The sequence below is a fragment of the Danio rerio genome, chromosome 2 (genome assembly GCF_052040795.2).
Source record: "Danio rerio strain M-AB ecotype USA chromosome 2, GRCz13ab, whole genome shotgun sequence".
Lineage (NCBI taxonomy): Eukaryota > Metazoa > Chordata > Actinopteri > Cypriniformes > Danionidae > Danio > Danio rerio.
In genome coordinates this window covers 19,901,494-19,927,693 of record NC_141022.1, presented here as the reverse complement: position 1 = coordinate 19,927,693, position 26,200 = coordinate 19,901,494, and the positions used below count along the sequence as shown (strand labels likewise).

Here is a 26,200-nt window from a genome sequence, read left to right as displayed (position 1 = left end):
CTTCATGATGGTGGCTTTTGTCTATGTGGTCCAGATGTGTTTTAAGATAACTGAGCCACATTTGCCATATCTCCTAAGGGCCGCTTTAGGCTCACAGCCACATTAGCCAGAGGTAACTGTACCAAATAGTTGCCAAAAGTGTCCCACACGAGCCAAAAGTGTCCCACATGTTTTAGGATAACTAGACCCATTTACCATATCTTCTCTGGGCCACTGTAGGCTCAAATCCACATTAGCCATAGCTTACTGTGCTGAATATTTGCCAAAAGTGGCCCACATGTTTTAAAATAACTGGGCCACATTTGCCTTATTTTCTCTGGACCACATTAGGCTCACAGCCACAATAGCCAGAGCTTACTGTGCCAAAAATTTGCCAAAAGTGGCCCACATTTGCACTTACACGTGTGAGCTACTTTAGGTTTAGACCCAGATTACCCCTAAATGACCATGCCTAATTTTTGGCAACTGTGGCCCACATTTTGTCCACATCGGCCACATTAGGCTCACATTCAGATTACATTTTGCCATAAGTGCCAAATCTTTACCTTAAATGGCCAATATATGAATTTGAATATTTGGCCACCCTTTGCCATTGTACAGGTGGGCCACTTCAGGCTCCCATTCATTTTGTCTGGGCTGAAAGAATATCACCAGTGTCTCATAACAGCCTAAAGTGGCCCACATTCGTATGCTATCTGGGGTATTTTCTATGTGTGGGTTGAATGTTAATCACTTTCAGTGCTTTTCGTCAGTAAGGCCTTTAGAGCTGACAGTCAATCAGGACCTATTTTAGCGTTTGTCTTTTTAAAATAATTATTGTGAATAAACTTTTGTAATTTTGTACATACTCGTGTCTCCTGTCTGCTCCTTAAACTGTAATAAGAGACTAATCTGTGAGACCTTTTATATTTTTCCTGGGTTTGAATCCCAGATGGCGTAGTCGATATTAAATAAAAAGTAAATTAAGAAGAGTTGTGGGTTGTGGTTCAAAGTATGCAAACCTTACACACTTTAGCTTTGTCCACTCCGCCACATTAGATTAAATCCAAGAGCTCCCTCATCCTCCATAGACCGCAACAGTCTCAAGACATTCAAAGTCCATAAAAGAAACCAAAATCGCCATCATGCCCTAAACAATGGTCCCTTGTTAATCACAGGAGTTACATTCTAAAAATAACCCACAATAAGTGAAATCAGCGACGAAGTCAGTATTATTATTTTTAATTATTATAGATGTTTTAAGGATGTAAAACCCTTCACTATTCTCAGATGGGCATTAACATTTTAACACTTTTTTTTCTCTTGTTTAAACACTCGCATACTTTCTACTTTCCTTTTAGTATGTCCTGTGATGTCCAACCTTTTGTGTGTGGTTAGCCTCTTCCTCAGCCTTTTAGGTGCTACTGCAGGTGCTTTTGACGGTGTAGAATGTTTTGTCAACATTATGGGTTTGTTGAAAAGAAAACTCGCAAACATACAGTGCTGCACTTCACTAGCTAGCGATCAAAGATTGATGTAAAATTTAGCAAGCTGAACACATTCTGTACTTTGCAGGAGACACAGCAGGAAGGAGATTGATTGATAGACAGTGGTCTACAGCCAATCAGGACGTACAACACAATGCGCAAATCAGGAAGCAGAACACAATGGGCTGTTTAAAAAAAAAAGCAAGTCAAATTGCATTAAAAAATCTGCGAAACAGCAAAAGGTGAACCGCGTTATGGCGAGGGACCACTGTAATATAATTGTGACTTTAAATCTTACAACTGCAGCTTTGTTACAGTTTATGTGACTTTTTGTAACAATTTCTCAACTTTTTGTTTCTGAACCACACACAGGCTTCGAGATTAACCAGACATACTGTCTGAGATGTAAGTGTTACTGTGAATGGCATCTTTCACTGTGGTGTTGTGACAAAGATGAACCTGAAGTTAAAAGCTGGAGCTTTGAGGGCAAACAGCCTGCTGAGAGCATTGATGCAGTTGGGAGGGGATGCATGACAAGTGTCAGTAGTGTTTGTCATGGCTCAGTCATCCTTGATAGTGTTTGAGCGGTTTGTTTACTGGGTGCCTGTATCTGTTGTTCATGTGCTCATCGGCTTAGCTGTGAGCACACACAGGACGTGTTCTTCAACCCTGCACAATAGTGCACATTCATATTCATCACTCACAAAGACAGCCACATATTATGACAGATCAGGTGTGCTTTCAGTCATAAAATAATTCATTTTTTAGTTCTGTTTCTTTTTCAAGCACACATGAATTTGTCTATATGGTCTCAATATATTATATAACACATCTAGTCTGTGTGTAATACCTGAGGTGATCAGGCTCTGAGAACAACCCATCGACCAGTGATCAGTTGACGGCACTTTGCATGTGTTTTGTAACTTGCAACTTGTAAAGTTAGGATAGGATGTTAGCAGGAAATAAGGTGGTTAAAACACACATGACCTCACAGGGCTCGAAACTGCGACCATTTTGGTCGCATATGCGCCCGAAATATTATCTATGCGACCATGAAATATATTTGGGAGCATTTCTGCAAGTGTTTAAAATTGTAGTGTGCGACCAGTTTTTACTGCAAAATGTTCAGCACATGCGCGGATGAGGGAGACATACACGCAGAATGCATCTCTAAGCTCTTTGTCTGCACTTGAAACGTGAAACACAGCGCTCGGGAATGGTTTAAAACAGTTGTCATGTCAACTTGCTGCAGTAAACAAATTCAAGTCCGTAATGCTTGCCCCGGCTTCGCGCTCTTCTTATTGGCCCACCACTCCTCTAGCACTAACCGCGAATGATTGGTTAATATCAGCTGTCAATCACTCAGCGCCTTCTGGCTTCGGATGACGAGAGAGCTACAACCATGAAAAATTGTAAAGCGCTGAAGATGAGAATGAAGATAACATAACACTTGACAGATTTTTTTTTAGAAACCATGGCATCTACAATTACAAATAATGACACATCTTACTAGTTATACCGTACGGTGAGTGCTCCGTGTATGCTTTGGTCACTCAGTTCTGTTATAAACATCTATTTTCTTGTGATAACGGGATTTTGTTGAGACATATTTTCCTCACGCTTGCATATAACGTTATATATGAATTTTTTTTTGCTTGTTAGTTTGATTAGTGTTGATTTCAAATACAATCAATATGTTTGTATAAAACTTGTAGTAACGGTGCTCATAATTGGTGGGTGCGACTTAAATTTGGCTGATGCGCCTAAATTTTTAAAGTTAGGAGCACCGGTGCTACCAAGCAAATAGGTTAATTTCGAGCCCTGCCTCAGCTGTAAAAAGCAGAGCTTTAGTTTCATTTTCAACAGTTGTGATAACGAAACTCATAGGAATGCAATACAAATGCGTCAGTCATTGCCTTGGTATTGTAAGTGTACCGTAAACCATGATAAGGATGATGATCCGATTTTTCCAACACAATCTCACAGCAATTCGTAACTTTTTCATTTAGTGGCTAATTCGTATGAATTCGTACGATCTAATTCGTACAATTTAGTACGATTTGCTTATCCCCCAATGACGGTTGGGGTTAGGGGTGAGGTTAGGTGCCACGCCTACTTTTTAAAATCGTATCATTTCGTACGACTGAAATCGTATGAATTCGTACGAATTAGCCACTAAACTGGCAAAACGTAAAATACTTAAGTTTTCTCGTGAGATCAGGCTGGATTTTTCAGATTTTGGGACGCCTTATTTTTACATATTTACATGGATAACAATCAATGAATAAATATATAGCATTCTTCCACCTATAACTATGGGTCATCTGGCTGCCTGGTAACAGTGTGGCAGTGTTATGCCCACATGGGAAAACTAGGTTGCTGTTGTAAGTGGTGTTAGTGAGGCCAGCAGAGGGTGCTCAACCTGTGGTCTGTGTGAGTCCTAATGCCCCATTTTAGTAAAGGGGACAGCATATTGTCAGTGAGCGCCATCTTTCGGATGAGACGTTGGTCCTGACTCTCTATGGTCATTAAAAATCCTATGGCATTTCTCATAAAGAGTAGAGGTGTAACCCAGGTGTCCTGACCTAATTCCCTCCATTGACCCTTAACTATCATGGCCTCCCAATCATACCCATCCACCAAATTGGCTCTTTTATTGTCTCTCCACTCCACCTATAGCTGGTGTGTAGTGAGCACACTAGCACAGTTGTCCTGTGCTGCCGTCACATCATCCAAGTATGCTGCACACTGGTGGTGGAGTGGAGAGAACTCCTTCATGAATGTGAAGCGCTTTGGGTGTAAGTTCATACACAATAAACGCGCTTTATAAATACACACATTACACATTACATGCACTGTACTGCAGTCAGATAGAAGACATTTAACAAAAGTTAAAGCGAAAAGTTTTTTTTAGCAGCTTATTTATACTTGTCAGTAGCAGTTTGCTGTCGATATGTAATGATTGAGTTCAGTCGGGCCTTCCAACACAGTTTGAGTCCGCGTAGGGTTAGGCAATTTTAAAGCGTATCTTGGGTCTGAACGAGTTCAAGTCTCATTTTCAAATAACATACAGGTCCGAGTTGGGTCTGTGCAGCATATTTATAGATCTCTTTGCTTCAGGTAATAATTTTTGGACCCGTGAAAACCTCTAATAAGGACACAAAGTTTGGTTTCAATCTGCCAAAGCTTTTTAAACCGCTTTAGATGTAGTTTGGAATCATGTCATTAAAATAATCGCTGTGAAAAACAAAAACCTTTTTTTATTTACACAAAATCAAAGACTTTTTTGCTGACATGGGCTGATGATAATATGGTTCAATTTTCACAAAAATGGAGTCTGAAGAAATCCTCAACATGCTGACAGGAGTTTCATCCAATTTTACGCAACTGATACTGATGACCAAGGAATTTATTTAAAGCTATTAGGATGTTTTAAAAGTTTCAACTTGTGGCTGTGGCTGATAATGTTGTCCTTATGGTACATAAGCTGAACATGAGTACAGCTTTAAACTTGTGACAGTTGTTAGTGCTAGAGGGATTGAGTTAGAAGCCCCAAAATTACTATGGCTAATGTTTACACTAGCTACATTTACATCCAAATATGTGAATTAAACGTGTGCACAAAATAGGAATATCACATAAAACATTTGCAAATAACACACAGTTTACATTCGGAGTCAAAGGGGACAAAATTGTCACTTCTTGATAAACTGGCGCCAAATATTCATTCATTCATTTTCCTTTGGCTTAGTCTCTATTTCAGAGGTCGCCACAGCGAAACGAACAGCCAACTATTTCAGCATATGATTTTTGCAGAGGATGCCCTTTCATTTACAGCTCACCCCATCATGTCTTTGGACTGTAGGGGAAACCAGAGCACCTGGAGGAAACCCACATGAACACGGGGAGAACATGGCACCAAATGTCAAAAAGAAAACTGGAATTTGCTGTGGAAGGAAAGCAAATCAAAAAACACAAAGAATGAATAACTGGTTTTTAGAGACATAAGACCACTCTTTGGGAGCTCAGCTGCTCAAAACAGTTCTGGGAGGTAATAATACCAAACGATTCTGATGACAGACTTTGATTAAGGGATTTTAGAATGACCAAAACAGCATTTCAGCTGTTGTGCAATGTGGTCGGTCAGCTTGTTTGTGCATTAATGCTGTTCCACCGTGCTCCAGACAGAAAAGAAAAATCCTTCTCAGTTGTATTTTTAAGCCATAGTGCAAAATATGCCTAAATAGGTGGATGTAACATAGATAGTTTTTTTTTTTTTTAATAATGAATGAATTAATGCAAATACAGAATTTATTACCAGTTAAAAATATTATTTAATTTGTTATTTAACAAGAAACTCTTAGTTCACACCCATAGTTATTTTCCTTCAGTAGTGCATTTAGTTCTATACACAACCGTATAAATGAAAACAGGCACCTGTGCATCTTTTCTTTCATCAAGATAGGCTGACATTTGGTGTCTTCCAGCTGTTTAATAGCAGGTAATCAGTTCTTAAAACATTGTAAGTAGTAAATCTTTGTTCTATAAAGAGCATAAGTGAAACAGCAGCTGAGCACTGCCTCAGGACATTAGAAAGACTGAAATGTTCTAGCTTGGAAAATACCTAGGGTGCACCTGGTGAAATCCTGTGTGGGACATGCTGTGGTGCTCCTGAAAGGAAACTTCAAAATATCTTGACGGTTACATACTCAGCGATGTTATCTTTTTAAATAAAAATTGCAATCCATTGTGGCTCAAGCAGGGGTTACCTGAGGAGAAAACCCCGGTTACAAAGAGAGATTTCCCAATCAGTATTTTTGAACTTGAACTTTAACATTGTTTATGGATCACCAGTGATGATTCACATTCCTCCATCCCTCACTCGGTTGCGTGTGTTGTTGGTTCGGTCTATAAATAGAGCACAGGAGAGCCTCCCAGAATTTGTTTTAGTGTTTTGTTAAAGCCGAAAACGAGAAAGGCCCTGTTTGGCCAGTCTTTGTGCTTTGAGCCTGATGTTTGTAGTGGAAGGAGTGCCAAAGTTAGCGCATGTCTGTGGGCGGAGGGAACTCCGCTGAAGATTAGATGGATGTTAGAGGAGGTGAGAGTGGGCGAAGGGGTTTTGCAAGGACCTGGGGGATTTGTGTCAGAAGCAGATGTGTCTGCTCTATGAAGCCTTTTTAAAATTTAGTTTCATTTAAACACGTATATGCTTGAATATAAAAGCATCAAATGTAATTAAAATCATAATACACAGAGATATCTGACATTGAAGGGTGTGTTCGTGTACTTTTATTTCTGTTCCCCGTGTTCATTTGGTCCAGACCTACAGTAAGAATGCATTTAGTCCTCATTCATTGTCATTTTTAAAACTCAACCTGAAGAAACTTCAAAACTTACCATACATCCAAAACAAGGCTGCATACTGAAAAGGCTTTACACATGATGCAGTCATCAGTTGAATATTTGTGAAGAGCTATTAAAATGCATTAAGGAATCTGCTTGTTTAATGCACACAACGGTGGCCGTTTGGAAATTTTCACCTTTAACTCAATATAACTGCACTAACAAAGCAATTACAACAAAGTTAATTTGAATCAAATATACCCAAAGTTAACCTGCCATGTGTAAATTCACCCTAAATTAAAAATTAAAAGTAGATTTTAAAAGAAATAATATTACTTTGAACAGTGTTTAGAAATGTTACCAGTTTGAGTTCATGCAGAAATCGATGACCAGGAATTTGTTTGTAGAATAAAAATTGGCACTCTGTAATCATTTATTAATCATCAATGTTCGGTATATGTGGGAGATTCGTGAAAGTGAATGGTGACGGATGCTATCATTCAGCCTAACATCTTTTTTTAGACCAAACAAAAGAAGTCGAATATGGGTCAGAATGAGACATGAAGGTGGGAAAAATACATATTTTCAGCCCTTAAGTCCATCTTTCTTGAATGTAGTTAAATATTTTAAGTATTATTAAATATATTTTATGTAAAGATAATTGCTTCAGCGAGAAAAAAAAAATCCTATATGCCTTTCATGGGTTTGCAAATACTTGTTTCTAACGTAGTATAAATGAGTTTCCAACTTCTTATTAATAAAGTTATGTGTCTGACTCTTAAAGAGCAGACTTTTTAAAGACTTTTTTATGAAAGTCATGTTTTTATGATAAACAATATAAACGAATATAAGCTACATCTGGAAATTATTAAGGCCAACATTAAATTGTGTTCAAGTTAGTCTATATTCATCTGCTCACGTAATGACATATTAATTCAAAATAGGCTATTAATCGTCCAATAAATCTTAATATCATGCTTTATTTCATTAGACATTAGATTTTTAGTTACAGAAAAATGTCATTCATATTCAACATTAAGATTTAATAAGCATATTGTTAGTAAAGTTTCGCTCTTGAAACTGATGAGGTTAATGAAATGATGAATGTGTTCGCTCACAGCCCACATTCGCTGTCTCTCTACAGGACCATGAATTGCTACAACAACAACTATGATTAAAATCACATTAAAGCTGCTTCAAATCAGCGTTTGGAGTGGTTTATTAACTAGAATTCATGATTTGTTTAATGTATACCAATGTATTATAAAACTCACCTTATGAGTAGCCTATAGCCCATACTATTTCTGTGCTATACAAATTAGTATGACTGTTGATTAATTTTGAAAAAAGCAGCCTTAAACCATATGTCGGCAAGTTTTAGACACATAAAGTTATATTGACGTTATATCTGTAGTTATTGTTACTGATAGTATTTTAGTAATTAGCATGATTTTTATTACCGTGACTGTTAAGCCGTCATGGCCATTGGCGTTGATTTTTTTCCCCTCAGGACGAGGTGCTTCACAAAAAGAAGAGAGAGAGGCTTGGCCACGGAGGGAGGCGCTTCACCGTCCTCCTCGCATTTGAAGAGTTTGTTCTCTGGCTTTTAGAAGAGGACATGCCCGTGAGAAAGTCAGTTGCTCGAAAAATATGTTGCGTTAAAGAAGCGCGTGTGGATTTTACCCGCGAAGACACGCTCATCTGCCTGCGAGAAGCGCGTGGCTGTACGGATTTGGCGCGCCTCAAGCTCTCCATCTCTGAACGCACGGTAACTTCAGCTTCATATCTCTTTTTTGAATTGATAAGTGTTATTGTCAGCGGCTTTGGGTCAGATTCAGATTTCTGTAATATGTCCCCTCAGGCAATAAACATTAGACGGCTGCTGTGTATTTGAAACTTTTCCTTGCCGGGTGTCATCAGGTGTGGTCTGAGGCATCCTGTCAGTCACTCTCTTTTCATTGTCTGTTCATTTCACGCAAATAAACTTGGTTTAATTGATCGAGGATTTTGAAGATTCAAAGAACTGTGCGTATAGATCTAAAATATTAGATTTTTTGTATTATTAATTATAGGCCTAATATTGGAGATGATTTTCTCATAGTGCATGTTGTGAAAGTTGAAATTAAATACGGGTTTTATTTTTTTATGAAACACTTTTCCCTCTTTATTTTTTAGTTCAAAATAATAGTCTTTTTATTAGATTCAAAAAGTCCATTCATGTCCCACCAAAATGTTGTTCACAAATGTTTTATTACTGACTCAATATGGCTCAGTGGTTTCATAAAGAAATTCATAGAACCACAAGAAGATGAAAATGAATAAATAAAATGATTCTTCCATGGCTCACTTTGGTAAAAAGAAACATATTTTTATTTAAATCTTTATTTTGAAGTGTGTATTTTACCATTTTTACCATATGTCTCTAACAAAATAGAAAAAACAGTTCCTGTTGGGTCAACTTAACACTTTTAAATGACCTATTAAAGAAAAAAGAATTTATATTATTTACATACACTTAAGATATGCAAATAAGTTTCACATGTGAGTCGATTTATTCTAATTGTTTCATACTCACCGAAAGTGCACTTATTTCCATTTTCAGAGCTGTCATTCTGGAATCTTTGCTTTCAGATCAGCCCTGGAATACCGCCGCACCTACCTAAATGACATATCCATGTGTGTTTTTTGCATAGCTTACATGCTTTGTTTTTTAACTTATCTCACAATAATATAGACTAGTGTTTTTAATTTGATGTCCAGACGGAAATGTCTTCGTTATCTGACACACCCAATTGAGTCAACTAATGAGCTTATGATACAAATCAGGTGTTTTTAATAAAGGACACATTCAGTATGCAGTGAGGTCCTCCAGAACCGTGATTGAGAACCACTGACACGCAGAGCCAAAAGAGCAAAGTACTTTCATTTATTCTCACAAATTAGATTTTTTCCTTCCATGTCTTCGGTCAATCCTGTGTTAGCTGACCTGGCTTTCACCTCACTTCTTCATGTCATATAATGCTTTCTCGAACCCGCGGTGTTGATGTGGCACCTTCCGCCTTGTGTTTTCAAGTGCACATTCCCGAACTGTAGCGCAGCATGGAGGGAACTTTTAAATGATGACACATTTGCACAAAATATAGAGGTTGGCCTCAGGAGGACCTATGAAGAAGATAAGCACAATAAGCTGGGCTCAATGAGACAGAAACGTACAGGCGTGTGTGAAAAAGAATGCGTTTGTGCAATTGAGGAGAATGCTGAGATATCTCACAGTGTCCTGCAACTTCACCGCAGAGTCCACATCCTTTGGCCTTAGCTGACCTGAGCTCATTCTCTTTAAGGGTCAGTGCAACTGTCTGGGCTCCATCTGAATGGGGCTCTGTGTTCTTTCCTAGAAAATTCATCATGGTGCCAGCCTTTGTGCAAATAATTCAGTGGCTTTTAGGGGCATCAGCTTTTAAAATGGAATTTTAGGAAGTTCGGTCTGTTGAAATGTGTCTCAAGGGAGCCTTATTGTTGTTTAGCACTCCCCTAGTGTTGTGTCAACTCAACTCAGTTACCTACAACACTTCAGTGTAACATTTTAAAACAATAATAAAGTTTAATTTTTTTTGAAGCTTTAAAAAGTATTTGCTTAAAGAGAGAGAGAGAGAGATCATACAGTGCTCAGTGTAATTGAGTACACCCTATTTTGAAAATAATTTTCCTATTTTTAAAAATTATAAAACAGATAAATTTGTTAATATAATAGTTTAGCCGCCAAAGATATTTAGAAATTAAAAGATAATACATTTAAATTCAAGCAAAATATTGCAAAAAAAAAAAAAAGAAAATGGAATCCATCTTTTCTTTTTTTTGCTTTTCTTGACTTTTTAAAATGTGTATTCAATATTTTTTATAACATATATATTTGGGTGTACTAGTTTTTGGATCATTATTGCAAGTTATTTTGTTAGATAAGCTCCAGATTTTGCTTCAGTACTGAATAATCTAAGGTATATGCACAAATATATAACTTATATATGCTGAGCTCTTTATGTCCAAAGAGATATTTAACCCAAAAAATTTTATTCTGTCATTTTTTACTGTCCCTTTACTTGTTTCAAACCTTTATTGAATTGATTTTCTATTGGGAAATACAACATAAATAACCTGTTTTTGTATTTCCTACAGAAAAACAGTGAATGGTTTTGATTTTCAGCATTCTTCAAAAGAATGAAGAGTGAGTAAATTTTTTATTTTTGGATGAACTATCCCTTAAAGACTCCAAATTTCTTTGTAATTTAAACTCTGGTGCCAGCAGGTCCTGTGCTGCATTGCCCAGACTGTCATTGATATAATTATGCTTACCTAACATTGTGGATCATCCACTTTCCCTCTTACAAAATGTACTGAACGTCCTCTTCCCCCTTGTGGTTACCACAAAACAATATGCTAAAGACACCCATTTTGATATAGCTCAATCGCTGCATTGCTCATACTCTGCAGATTTTTCAGCTCTAACTTTTTACACACACAAATTTGTTATGACAGCTTATTCATTTACGCTGATTGTGGCACGTAGAAAATCAGATCTTGCGATTTGCTTAAATGTTGACCCTCAGACTCAGACTATTGCTTATGCAATAAAACCAAATTTCTAAACACAGAAAAGTTTTACCAAGCCTGACCCTCAGTTTTCGCTTAATTGTTGGTATTTTTTGCCAGATGAAATGCATGCACGCTCAAGACTTCATTCATGACACTGATGAGGGATATTACCTTTTTCTCTTTATCCGAACATCTCTTACCAAACTTTTGATAGCAAAGAATGTTAAGTGGACTTATTGTACACCCATGTTTGTGGCTGGAAGCAGTCTTTAATACAATAAGCTGTATTCTTCTGAAATTGCCAGGTCAGATGCATTAATCATGGTGGCGTCGGTGCCTTTGAAAGAGCGGGCCAGGTCATTACTCGAAGCCCGTCTGGGGCTCAACTGGGCGACATGGAAACGCTTTGGATGTCGTTAGTTCATCCAGACACACTAATAGCTGCTTTTCCCCCCTCCCTGAGCTTAATTTGAACAAATGAGACGTGAGCTACAGTATAAAGGCCTGTGAGGATGGACTGGCCTCTGTGCCTGAGCACTGCCCCGGTTCAAATAATTACCTGTGGATTCATTTAGAAAGCAAGAGGTTCGGGTCGTCTTTCACCCGGGTTGTTGGTTTAAGAGAGTTGATCGAGTGCGTAGGGTAGCTAAAGGTTAGCATACTAGCTGGTTTGCATATGATACCTGATTCCAATGATGAAGCTTCTCTCTTTTCAGCCACCAACTCTTATCTCAAGGGTAACTGTGCTGGCTTCCTTTTATAGAGTATTCAGTGTGTCTTTCTCTTTCTCTCTCCCTCTTTAGAGGTCGCTGTGACTGCTCAGGCTAAGCCTCAGGAGTGAAATACTATCTTCACCATTACCCTCTCTTCCCTAATTTATTCCCATTTAAGGACTTGTTCGTCCAAGTGTTCTCGCTCTGTTGGTTCCCTTTTAAATGTATTTAATCTGGCTGTGTTTGGTTATCAAAGCAAAAGGCAGGACATTTTAGTGAAGAGAAGGTAAAGCTGTTATTCAGGGTGGGATTCAAACAGGAAACGACATTAGCTACTGCAGAGTTTATGCATCTTGACTATAAAGTTTATATACTAATAATCTGACAGATTACATTCATGACTGATCACTGTCAGCTCTAATTGTCTTCTCTGTGTTGGAAGTCTTTATAATCGTCCCCTTTGTATAAAATCAGTCTGATAACAGTCTTTTGCCAGGTGAACAATAAAGTGTGAATGAGTAAATCTAGTTGAGTCGAGCTCATTTCTATAAAGCACATTTAAAAGCAATTATGTTTAACAAAGTACTGTAAAAACAAGTAATACATTGTTGGAGCTAGAAAATGAAAGAAAATAAACCATAAAAAAGACAAATAAACAATGAAAGAGAATGTACACAAATTAACCAATAGCCAAACTACAAATCTCCAGCTTTGATTTAAATACCACAATGAAAAGGGCAGATCTATGGGCCTCGGGAAATCTATATACCATAGTCTAGGGCTGGGTGATTAATCGAATTGAAATCGTGAACACAATTGAACAAAGCTGTGATTGCTGTACACATCCTGTCATTTAAGCATGGCATGGTTCCTGCTACATTCATTCTTCTATGGCGAGGCGCTACGCCAAAATTGATCCCGCCAGCGCTACATTACAGCTTATTATTCAAAACATTCAGTAATTTTTTATTTATTTTTATTTTTTTTAATAGCGGGTGATAATCACACCAAAACGTAGTAAAAGGTAAGTGAATTATAACCGCAAACTTTTCTGTAAACCTAGTGCTGTGTGTGATTTGTTTAACCCTTTACGGTTACATGCTGACTGACTGGCTGACTGACAGGTGCGTGATGCATTAGGCAAGCAAACACAACGTTTAGCCGTTTCACTTTACATCAGGACCCATAAATACAGCTCTGAAGGTCTGTTGGAGACATTTATAAATATTCCTAGCAAATCTAATAAATGTTGGACACATACTTGTTACATAAACGCACTAAATCGCTCTTCAGCAGCGTTTATTTGAGAGCGCACAAGAAGATCTGCTTGAGCAGCGTATGTTTGAGGGGGCGTTTAAGAATTTTTGTGCATGAGCAGAGGAAATCAGCACGCAAGCAAAGAGATTCGCATGCTGTAGGCTATTACATAAATGCGATCTCGACGTGTAATATTGTGCTCACGACATTTGTCATTGAAATAACACCACAGGTAGCTGGTAGATCGGTGTAAAAAAGGCCTGGCGACACAGCTGAAGAAACCCTAGTGGAAACAATGCATGGTGTGTTTGTAGTAAATCTCTTCCGAAGGCTAGAGGGCGCTCTTGCGGAAAATCCCCAAACTCATTGATTCAGTGTGACTTGTGCCTCATTTCCACTGAGTAGTACAGTACTGCATGGTATGGTTTGGTACGGGTCACCTTTATCAGTCTGTCTCCACTGCCAAACAGTACCATGGTATCCTTTTGGTAGGCATGGTGTTCAACAGAAAGCTGCAGTCAACATATTGTATGAGAAGCACTTTTTACTAAACAAATGCTTTATATACATAAATGTTTATGTATAAATACATGTTCATTACTAACCTTTTTTATGAACAGGATTTGATTATAGTTTCAGATTAATGATAATGCAAAATAGCCTACAGTAACATCTGCAGTTATATAAAATAAGTTTAAAAAAAAAACATTTATGTACACATACAGAGACTTACAGTCTCTAAAAGTTTGCCAATTACAAATTTGCTACTTTGTTTTTTTGGGCTTCTCTATTTTTTTGCTCTTTACTCTGGCATTTGTCCATTTCTGAAAGGCTATCAGAAGCACTTCAATAATCATGTGCACGTTATTATTATGAGCGCAATTTTGTTATTTCAAATATAGACACATGGCGAGTGCACGTGAACTCTCTAGTGAAAGTGAAAGCACTCACCCTTTTAGACAGCCTCGTAAACAGCAACAGTACACACAACAGATTCTGCTCTTCTTGGTTTTGTGGCTGTTCATCAAGATGACAACAAGGTTTGTTTGAGCTCAGGTTGACCATGGCTTGTTATTACATTATTCATATTATATATATAAAATGGTGCTTCCTTTGTTTTCATTATCCTGGCTTGTGTACACACTAATGTTTCTCTGTAAACCAATAGCGTTCAGCTATGCGTCTAGCTCCACCTTTTGTTGTGCTAGGTACCAAAGTTCCAAAGGGTACCCAAAAAGTGGTACGGTACTGTTCGCTTTTTGGTACCTTTAGACAGTGAAAACAGACATAAAATTGTACGACCCATAATGTACCATACCACTTAGTGGAAACGGGCCATTATAGACACACGACTATGGAATAGTCTCACAGAAGGATTTATTTCTCAACTGTTATTAGGTGATTATTGAGAAGCAACGCAAACAGCTGTCGTCATTCCAGAATGATTATCACAATGTTATTACCGACCAATTAAACTGAATGTAAGTAATGTGTATTTATACAGCACATTTATTGTGTATGGACAGACACTCAAAGGGCTTCACAATCATGAGAGGGGGGTCTCTCCACACCACCACCAGTGTGTAGCATCCACTTGGATGATGCGGTGGTAGCCACAGGACGACTGCGCCAGTGTGCTCACCACAAACCAGTTATGAGTGGAGTGGAGAGACAGTGATAGAGCCAATTTGGTGGATGGGGATGATTAGGAGGCCATAATGGCTAAGGGCCGATAGAGGCAATTTGGCCAGGACAGGCTTACTGACAGTATAGTGTCCCTTTCACTATTCTGGGGCATTAGGCAGCAGGGTGATATGGCTCTGGTCTATTGAATTGTGAATTTAAAATAATTTTTTTTTGCATAGCTTATTAGTGTACTATGACTTTGTGTAGTGAACTGTGCTCCATCTAAATGCATGTGTTTACTAGAACCAGCTTTACTGAAAATGCACATGAAACTCACCTTGATAATATCACACTGCCCTATCATAATCGGCCAAATCTCATGAAGAAATTATACTAATACTGTCAGAAAAAGTGGCTAATTTGTATAAGTTTATATGATTTATTTGAATTAAGATTTTTAATGGATGCAAACCATACCCCTAAACCTACTTCTCATTGGGAGATGAGTAAATCGTACTCAAATGTACGAATGGGACTTTATAATTTAATACAAATTAGCCACTAAATCTAAAGGTTGAACTGTCGTGAGATTATGTCAGACTTGTTGATAACTAAAAAGCTTATTCAGATAAAATGAGGTAATGTAGATTAAGAGAAACATGACAAGTGTACGTTTTTGAGATTTTTTTATAGAGAGTGGGGTATTTGAATGAATGACACACACATTTTAAAAGAAAATGAATACATTATTTAGCATAGCTGACTAACAATAGTTAGTAGTTTTTTAAACATATTTAGCATGAAATATTTAGTATCACACAATTCTCTTTTGTCTGAAACCCACATAGATGTATTGATCTGTTTCCGTCAGGAGGAACCTTGTGTTTGTTTACTATTATTCAAATTTTTATTTAGGATCATGTAAAAGAGGCAATTTTCTAACATATATTGTATTTCTTTGCAATTAAAACTTGAATAAAAAAAAAAGAAAGCTGCTTTTGTTTTGTTCTTTTAGATTAACTTTTAAATGGGATGATTTCGGCCAGTACTGATAAGCTGATAATTGGGCTGATCATAAATAGACAATAGTGAATTCCTACAGCCCAGATTCTGTGCCCAAACTCACTATCCTTAAAATAATTTTCCTGTTATACATAAACACTGTAACAACATTATACTGAAGGCCTAATATAAAACGGTCTAAATATTGTAAAACTGTAATCTTAAAAAACAATGCCTTTAATTTTATGCATGACAGCATTCTAATTTATTGAATAATTAAAAGTTTATATTGATTTTGACGTAGGTCAAAAGTGTTAAAGTGAAACGAAAATTAGTTTAAAAAAAAATTATTTTTTTAATTCAACAATAACCTACAGACCTGTGAGTTCACAAAGCAGTTACAATACATGTTACATGTTTAAAGTTTGAGCATATTATGAACTATATTATTTTTAAAGTGATTTAATTAGTGAACATGTTTACTAAGTCACAATTTTATCTATGAGATTAAGAATAAGGTTTGGTTTATGGTTATTGCAAGTAATTATGCTTAATAAATTGCTATTACTTTAGTAAGTCCATGAAATCTAACAAGGGCACAACAACTTGTTACTTATTAACTGTAAAATAGCACAGTTAGCACAATGTCATGCATATCTCCTTAAAAAACAAAAAAAAAAAAAAAAAACTGTGCTTTTTGGCATCAAGAACAAAACTATTTTGACAGATTTGAAATGCAATTTGAGTGGGCAAGTGTTTTTGTTAAAATACTGAATGATTTGAATATGTTCGGAGTCATGAATGACAAAAAAAAAAAAAAAAGATTTGCAAACTGTTTTGAAGTCGAATAATGATAATATTATCCATAAAAGAATGAGATTAACTTGAGCCATTTGTATAGTGATATATGTGTGCGCTCGTGCATGCTGGTAGGTGCCTTAGTGAGCTGTTTGTGTGGTCCAGGCTTGAGCCTCAGTTGAGGATCGGCTGATGAAGGGACGGCTCCCGTGTTCCGACTGACAGGCTCGTGATGCAGCCGCGTGGTTTGGAATGCAAACAGTGGCCACTGCATTTGCGTAGCAAAAATAAAGCCTGCCAACCAACCTGCCTCTTTTGTCAAGGCTCACAGCTTCTAACTCCAACACTGCTGATTTCTTTGCAGATGTACCGTGAATTCAGGAATTTCGTACCGTAAGAAGTCAAAAGGGAACGACTTAGGACGTGCGCACATCACTTATGTTGATTTGACCGCGTCAGTGTTGTGTTGACAAATTCATCTCATTAAAAGGTCTTTTTAGATGGAACTGATTACAAGAGAGCATTACTTCTCATAAACTTTTACAAATTGAAATGAAGGTTACAATAGATGATTTTTTCAGAGTGAGGTTTCCCAACCTTTTATTGAACAAGTCTTTTGCTCTCTCAATCAATAATTGTTCTAAAAAGTACCAAATTAGGGTTCTTTGGCTTGTAACAATAGCACAACTTTTTTTTGGTACTAATCAGAACTCTGTTCAGTAGGCTCCACAAAGAATCATGCTTTAAAAGTGATATTTATGGCACCTTAAAATATAACCTATTTATTTTGTATACATCTTAGCAATAATAATAATAACAAAAGGATTTATTGGATGAATGTTATAATTTTAATATTATTTAATATATTATTTAATAATGTACTGTATTAATGGGCAACACGGTGGCTCAGTGGTTAGCACTGTGGCCTCACTGCAAGAAGGTCACTGGTTTCGAATCCCTGCTGGGTCAGTTGGCATTTCTGTGTAGAGTTTGCATGTTCTCCTTGTGTTCTTGTGGGTTTCCTTCAGGTGCTCAGATTTCTCCCAAAGTCCAAAGACATGCACTATAGGCGAACTGAATAAAACTAAATTAGCTCTAGTGTATAAGTGTGAATGAGGGTGTATGGGTGTTTCCCAGTACTGGGTTGCAGCTGGAAGGGCATCTGCTGTGAAAAACAAATGCTGGATAAGTATGGAGCCAGATTAGTCTCAAAAATAATACATTTACAATTCACAATTCATTTTTACGAAATGCAACTCTTAAATTCAAAACCATTTATAAATGCACAAATCCAATTTGTAAATTCAAAACACAATTCTATTTTATTAATATAATTCTATAATTCTATTTTCTTTAATATAAATAGATGAATATGAATTGTGCTGCACATATATGAGTTTTCATTTTGCAAACGTATTGTTTTTGAGACTGATCTAGCTCCATAAATATTATAACCACTTGGTGGTTCATTACGCTGTGGCGACCCTTGAAGATAAATAGATTCATAAAGAAGAAGAAAAAAAGAAATATATATTTATAAATACAAAAATGAGTTTGAAGTTCAAGTATATCTCTTCTATTTATTTACATCCCAGATAGCATACAAATGTGGGCCATTTTAGCCAGTTATGCGGCACTAGTGGTATTACTGCGGCCCAGACAAAAAGAATGTGAGCCTGAAGTGTTCCACCGGTACAATGGCAAAGGGTTGCTAAAGATTCAAATTCATATATGGACCATTTAAAGCAAAGATTTGACACTTATGGCAAAATGTAATCTGATTGTGAGCCTAATGTGGCCCATGTGGAAAATGATCAATTTGGCCCAAATTATAGAGAACAAATGTGGGCCACAGTTGGTAAAAATGTTGCATAGTCATTTAAGGGTAATCTGGGTCTAAACCTAAAGTGGCTAAATGTGGCCCAGTTATCTTAAGACATATGTGGGCCACTTTTGGCAAATATTTGGCACAGTAAGCTCTGGCTATTGTGGCTGTGAGCCTAATGTGGCTCAGAGGAGATATGGCAAATGTGACCCAGTTATCTTAAAGCATATGTGGGACACTAAGACTAAAGTTACCATTATGGAGAAAAGTGTTTGCTTTGGTTGGGCTCATAGCCCTGAACCTCCTAATATATGCCCAGAGAAAATATGGCAAATGTGGCCCAGGTTTTTAAAACATATGTGGGCCACTTTTGGCAAATATTTGGTAGAGTAAACTCTGGCTAATGCAGCCGTTAGCCTAAAGTGGCCCAGAGAAGATATGAAAAATGTGGCCCAGTTATCTTAAAACATATGTGGGCCACTTTTGGTGAATGTTTGGTACAGTTAGCTCTGGCTAATGTGGCTGTGAGCCTAAAGTGGCCCAGAGGAGATATGGCAAATGTGACCCAGTTATCTTAAAAAATATGACTAAAGTCACCATCATGGAGAAAAGTGTTTGGTTGGGCTCATAGCCCTGAAACTCCTAAAGTAAATTTTATTTTGCGCTGCTGTAACTTTTAAGAACTTTGCTTGAAAAGTTTGTTTGTTACAGCAAACAAAATGAAGTGAGACCTGTGATGAAATAATATAATTCCCTGATGTTTTTCAATGTTTAATCCATTATTAGAAGTAATTGGCCAGATCTGGGTCAGAACAAAAGCAAACTGTGGCCCAGAAAAGGATCAGTTCTGGTTGATTTGGTTGAATTCTGGCTAATATGTGGTATTGCTTTGGCTTATTTGTGGCCCAGATCTGACAAACAGGAGCGGACCGCCTAGAGCCATCATTCCCATTTGTATGTGGTCCAGATGTAAGTGCCTAGTGTGTGCCACATCTGGGCCAAAATAAAAGCAAAATTTGGCCCAGTATAGGGTCAGTTCTGGTTCATTTGTTTGAATTCTGGCTGATATGTGATATCGCCATGGCTTAATTGTTGCCCAGATCTGCCAAACAGGAGCAGACTGCCAAAGTGTCATCATTCCACGCGGTATGTGGGCTGGATGTATGTGTCTGGTGTGTGCCAGATTTGAGCCACATGAATTTTGCCAGCTGGGATTAAGTTTATGATTGACAAAAAAATATCAAAAGGGGGCAGTATGTAATAGAGTTACAGTTTTAAAAAGAACACTGAAGTCATGGGATATCTTTTGCATTTTGTTTGTGACTTAAACAAAAAATTATTTTACTTAATCAGTGAAAAAGGAGGATCATTAACCGAACTGTGCTGATGTAAATAAAAAAAAAAAAAAAAACAAGTTACATTTTGAAAGTACAAACATTTAAAGAAAGAATGAATCAACTTGTTGAGAGAGTGTTGACAGTCAGTTTAGCTGATGGTGGAGCTCCAGAAAACCAGTAATGAGCTGCAGGTGCTTGGTCAGATACAGATTTAACAAATAAAAAGGAAATAAAGAACCCCAATCTCACAAATTCAGGGTTATTCATTACTTTTATTTAACCAAAAAAAAAAAAGGTTATTCAGGACAATACAGTTAAAAGTGGACTTTTTTTTTAGTGTACAAGACTAATAAACATCTAGACCCACCACACTCAACAACACAATATTAAGCTAATGTTTGCATCAAATTAAAAGACTTTTTAACTTAACAGTTGGGTTTAATCCAGCATTGACTTAATACAAATCAGCATTATTATTTTTAGTGTGCAGATTACAGTATGTCACTTGTAATCAAAATTCTATACACCTATGAATATATAAGCTATAGTTTAGATCAGTCCCTTTCTTTACATGACTTTGAGATTACAGTAAAAAAAGAACAAAAGCATTTGTTTCTAGCATCATAAATAATGTGTAGCCTATTGTTGTGAACCAGGGGTCACCAAGCTTGTCCCTGCAGGGCTGATGTCCTGCAGAGTTTAGTTCCAAACATAATCAAAAACACCTTAACAAGCTAATCAAGGTCTTACTAGGTATACTTGAAACAGATATTCTCTTACTATGGGGAATATGGAAATGCCTGGCATCATCTCATAGGCGGAGGTGAATTAATTATTTATGAATAATTAATTCATTCATAACAAATTAACTATTTGTAGCCTACCGTTTTTAACTACCTGACCCGCATGGTCTTAGTTTTACCCATAAACAAATCATAAATAAAAAAAAATAAGTTGCACACAAGTTACCACCTGTAAATCATTTTTTCCGCAGGAGGTTGGTTGGTAAAAAAGGTGCACAGGCAACAGTAGCAGAGGTTTTCACTAAAATTACTAAGTACAAAAGTGAAAGACTGAAGCAGTGTACTGATGCTGTGACCTGTTACCTGATAGATTCAAAAGACAGAAGAGTTTTTAGATAGAGACAAGATTAATTAGTTATCACGTTTAACAACTATAGTGAGACGCGATCCAGCGGTACAATCTTGATAAACTATCTGATGTTCAGTGCTCTCTTGAGCTCAGAGGAGCGCATGACGGTGTGTGTGGCTGTGTGTGTGTGGTCACGTGATGTGCGTTTGCAGTGGACGGAGGGCTGTTCAGAAATGCTAGGTAAAACGCAGTGTGGATAATTTTCGTTCTGAAATGCCATTTTAATACTAAGACATATTGGATTAAACGGGGCCTGAGTGTGTATTTTTTGCGAGCGGGTTTGCGATGGGGGTGGGGCGAAGGATCAGCAATGCTGGCTCATCATCGTGTTGTTTATCGGCCCAACCCTAATATCAACTTCGATATAAAAAAACAGCCCTGGATCAAATTGCTCCTAGCTTTCATCCCTGTGTGCTGCCATAGAAGCAGCGTTAACATTAAGCCCTGCTTACACTGTGAGTTTCAGCCTCGATTTTGCCATCTGAGGTAAATTTCGGAAATCCTAAAAGATTCCTGAAATCCTAGGCTAAAATCTGTGATCTTTGATCGTTGTTTTGATATGTTCACAGATGGCCACTTAATACCCGTTGTGGTCAGGTTTTTTCTACGATGGAGTTCCGGCAGTTTCAGAAGATTTCAGACATTTTTCTGCAATGTGACAACAGCTGCAGGAAAATGTCAAAACTGTTTTTTATTCTTCTGACATGCTACAATCGTTTAATAAAGAGGTGTCAGGGCACTCTCACATTAAGCTATCCAAACCGTGACTAAGCCATTCGAGAAGTGCAACTGTACCTAATGCGAGTGCGCCCTCAAAGTTCCAGGAGGGTCGCAGCCCTGCACAGTTTAGTTCCAACCCTGCTCCAACACACTTATGCCGAGTTCAGACTGCATGATTTTAGCCCCTATTTTGACTCGCCGACAGGTTTTGAGAAATCGCCGACAAATGTCTGTAATCACAGGCAAATCATACAATCACTCAGTATGAACTATCAAAGACCCGATCTGAGAGAATCGCAGATGAGTCGCTGATGTCTGTGAGATATTTGGCATGCTAAATATCTGGAGCTGTCGTGCCAGATGTCATGCCGTGTGAAATGAGTTTTGACTGAAAATAACATCGGCGATCGCCTACGGCGAATAAGAGAGCAGCATTCACTTGCGTGTGTGTACCTGCAGGCCAGCGGGAGGTTGAGGGACAACTTAAAAAAGCTCATTTTCGGTTTATTTAGACCCAAGAAATGGAGGAAAAACTAGTGTAGGTTTGACAGGAGCACGCGTGTCTGTTTAATGTTTAATGTTTCTGTTAATACAGAAAGTTTATAAAGAAAGTTAAGGAGAAATAGCCCCTTCAAATTCCCTTCAAACCCAGTTGAGCAAACATGTACATTTTCTACCCCATTAAAGGCTTCTTTCTCGTTATGCAGTTAATAACAAAAGATATACTATGTGTTTTTGGCTGTGAGACGTAGTTTAGATGAAGTTGTCAGCGATTCATCCTATCGTAAAGTCATGCAATGTGAAAGCCCCTGTCGCCGAACCATCTGGCAGTGTTAACAAAGCAGCGACAAAATGCTAGCCCAGATGGTCATGCAGTCATGCAGTACTTTAAAAATCATGCAGTCTGAACTCGACATTACCTCTTGGTTTCAAACAAGCATGAAGGACCTAATTAGTGCAAAGTTGTGGCCCTCCAGGAACTGATTTGACACCTGTGAATTAGGATTATTAAAAAAAAAAAAATTTGAATAAATAAATAAAAAATTGCAGTGTGTGCCTGCCTTTTGTTTAGCCGTTATGGTTTTTAGGCTAATGATTTAAGGTTTGCCTCCAATAAGCTTTGATAGAAACTTCAAAATAGGTGTGTTGAGTCAAGTTGAAGCTAAAATCTGCAGGGACATTGAGACTGTCCAGAACCGAGATTGGTGACTCCTGTTGTAACCCAAATTTATTTTAACTTAATGTTCCTAAAAAAAGGTCAAAAATGGACAAACCCAACTATTAGGTAAAAATGTATCATTAAAATTTAAATAAAAAAAATAACAATGTTAGGTTTGCCCATGTTTGACCTAAGTGACCTGGTTATTGCAAACCAGCATTTTTTAGAGTATAGAACAGGGGTGTCAATCTCAGTTTCTTAAGGGCCACAGCTCTGCATGGTTTAGTTCCAACCCTAAATATACACACCTGGTCAAACTAATTGAGTCTTTCAGGCTCGTTTGAAACCTACAGTTAAAGCTGCGGTCACACTGGGGTTTTCTCCCATAGACTTTCATTCATACGCACGCGAATGCGTCAGACCGGAAACGCAGGGAAAATGCTTCAAGTTTCACAGGTTGCTGCGGTGCAAAGTTCAAGCTTGCTGAACTCTGACCTACGAAATCGCATCACTTGACTGCGTAAGACCAATCGAGGATCAAAACAAGACCTCTCTGGACAGAAATTTAAACCATGAAACAATCGTGCACTTTTTTAAAAGTCTAATCATCTTGTTTAATCCCGCCCCCTTTCGCAGCGCCGTACGACAGAATTTCGCAAGCTCAAACTCAAGGGTGACTGCAGCTTAAGTGTGTCTTAGGCCCCGTTTACACTAGTGCGTTTTAGTTTTAAAACGGCGTTTTAGAATGAAAACGATTCGCGTCCACACTCGCGTTTTACCCAGCGTTTCTGAACTGCTCTCCGTCCACACCAAAACGCTGAAAACGCACATCACGTGACCACACACAAACTCTCAGGCAAGCGCTGCAGCCCATCTACCCAGATGAGAGCTCTGTGAGTCGGACTGCTCATCAAGCATCTCCCGCTGGATCTAATCTCACTATATTTATTAAACGGGATATTTCATTCATCATTCATCTTGTTGTCTTTATCTAACGACATATTCCCTGACTTTGGTCATTGAAATCTATTACTTGTTCTCAGGTAACGTGTTTTGGCTGAGCGCAAGATAAGTTAATGATTAATGTAAGCACGTACATTCTGCATATTGACTGATCGCTTGCCTTTATTTCCTATAATGTATAAACTTATTGTATGTTATACTTTTATAATGGCCATTATCGATTATTAAAACTGATATTCAGCAAAAGAGAGGGTGTGTTTCGTATTTTCACTGAAATTGAACGGAGGCTGTTGTTATAGGCTCCGTTTTGTTATAAATATCCACACAGTGAAGATGACGCTCATAAATGCAGCACAACGCCTCAACATTTCTGCTGTCTGTGAGTTGGTAATATTAAAATGAAAATAGCCAGTTCCTTAAATCATGTTTACATTTTATTGTTGAGAAAGTGAAGCAACGTAGCCAGGGTGATGTGAATGAAGTTATAAAGTACACTGTTCCCTTTGAAGATTTACCCGTGTCCTCGGTATAGTCTGTTTTCCATATCAAACTGAGAAGAGGCGACTGCAGCCTTGATCAAACTTGCGAAGTCTGAACTTACAAGGAGAGGATGCAGGACTGAACTGTGTTTGTTAGGCTACTTAATATTGAGAAAAGCCCCAATCAGAGAGGCGAATGTCTGCAGCCCCGCCTCCGTTTTCAGATGTCTCCGTTTTTGCTCATCCACACTGAGACGGAGCAGCAGCGTTTCAGAATGAAAACAGCCTCTCCGGCGTTTTCGAAACGCTCCGTTTTCGGCGCTTGAGAACTCCGGCGTAGTGTGGATGGTTGGCGTAACCGTAGCAAAACTTATGCGTTTTTAAACTAAAACGCATTAGTGTAAACGGGGCCTGAGCAGGCTTGGAAATAAATTGTGCCCCTGAGCTGGACACCCCTGTTGTAGAATGAAAGAGAAGCTGAGAAAATGTAAAACCCTACAAAGCATTTACATAAAACCCAGTCTAGGTATTCATGAATAATTTAGGAAGTGTTTGCTGTTCAGTCACTGGCAAAAAAAAATGTAAACTAATATATTACCCTTTTAAATATTTTGAGACTAGACAAGAACATAATGCAATAGAAAGATTCCATAAATAATAAAGTTTTTTAATTGGTTCCTTAAAGTGGAAATGTTTCTTTGGATAATTTAAATCTACTTCACAGCAAGAAATAAATGGTTCTTTAAAAAAAATACTGAAGGACTCTTTGGAGAACCAAAAAATAATAATTCTGTGACATCAATATAACAGTACCAGATTTGTGGCTGTTCATGTTTTGAGGCACTCATGTTTGGTTTGCTGTTCAGGTTTGTACTTCCATTATAGTACACACAGTCTAAAAACTGTGTAATGCTGCACAACAATAGGAAGAGTTTGCCTTTCTGGAAACATCAAGTGTGTGTAATTGGACGTTTCTTCCAAGAGAGAAACTGAAAGCAGCAAAGACCTGAATGATGGATCTTTGCAATTAAAGGAAGTTGTTTTTGCTATCATGTTCACTCAAAGACATGAATGGTGGTCCGAAAACCACATGTGTTCACAATCCAATAATCAGCATGTTTTTTCCCCTTGGATCCTGGAACTAAAGAGTAAAGGGTTTCAAACAGGTAATGCTGGTTTTCTTGGCAGCGTATGCTCTCTCTTCACCTCTCCAGTGGCTGGACTCTGACAGTAATGAGAACTTACCTTTTGCCAGAGAAGGATTATTGAATTATACGCTTGAATGTCACGCACTCAGACATGCTGCGCTTGAAATCAGGTTCTGGAGCATGAGCACATTAAAATGTGATAAAACCAGTGTCTGGGATATCTGCAAATAGCCAAAATGCAGTCTGTTGAAACAAGTCCAATGTGTTATGTACATGGGGTGTATGTAATAAGTACTGTTGGAAGGAAAGACCTATGAACTTGAAAGGGCATGTACGCCGCTTGCTCTTTGCATGTGCCAATTCTGGATTCGGGATTGAAGCAGAAGTTGTGCCGGAGGGAACATGGATAGATATATTACACGCACCTCACGGCTGAAGTTCACACCCCCCTGCATAAAAGCATGTCTGGCAATGATCAAGCAGGCCGGCCTGGTGAAGTGTACCTTGCATCTCTGCTTTCACCAGGTGTCTTTTATTGGCTGGCTGATTTAGTGTGGCCTATCGCACAGCGCTGTGTCTTATCATTAATGACAGGTAGAGCTGGCACATCAAAAACCTCTAA

At 37.9% G+C, this 26,200-nt stretch overlaps 1 protein-coding gene across 2 annotated transcripts in view; it reads left to right on the top strand.

Moving 5' to 3' along the window:
• The first annotated feature begins 8,417 nt into the window (after nt 1-8,417).
• The window catches only part of artnb (artemin b), a 38,805-nt gene continuing 21,022 nt past the window's right edge, over nt 8,418-26,200 (top strand). For both annotated transcript variants that reach the window (XM_087240643.1, XM_087240642.1), the window contains exon 1: nt 8,418-8,577. In XM_087240643.1, the coding sequence (XP_087096769.1) occupies nt 8,428-8,577 (150 nt within the window). In that variant the 5' untranslated portion in view covers nt 8,418-8,427. The remainder of the gene's footprint in view (nt 8,578-26,200) is intronic.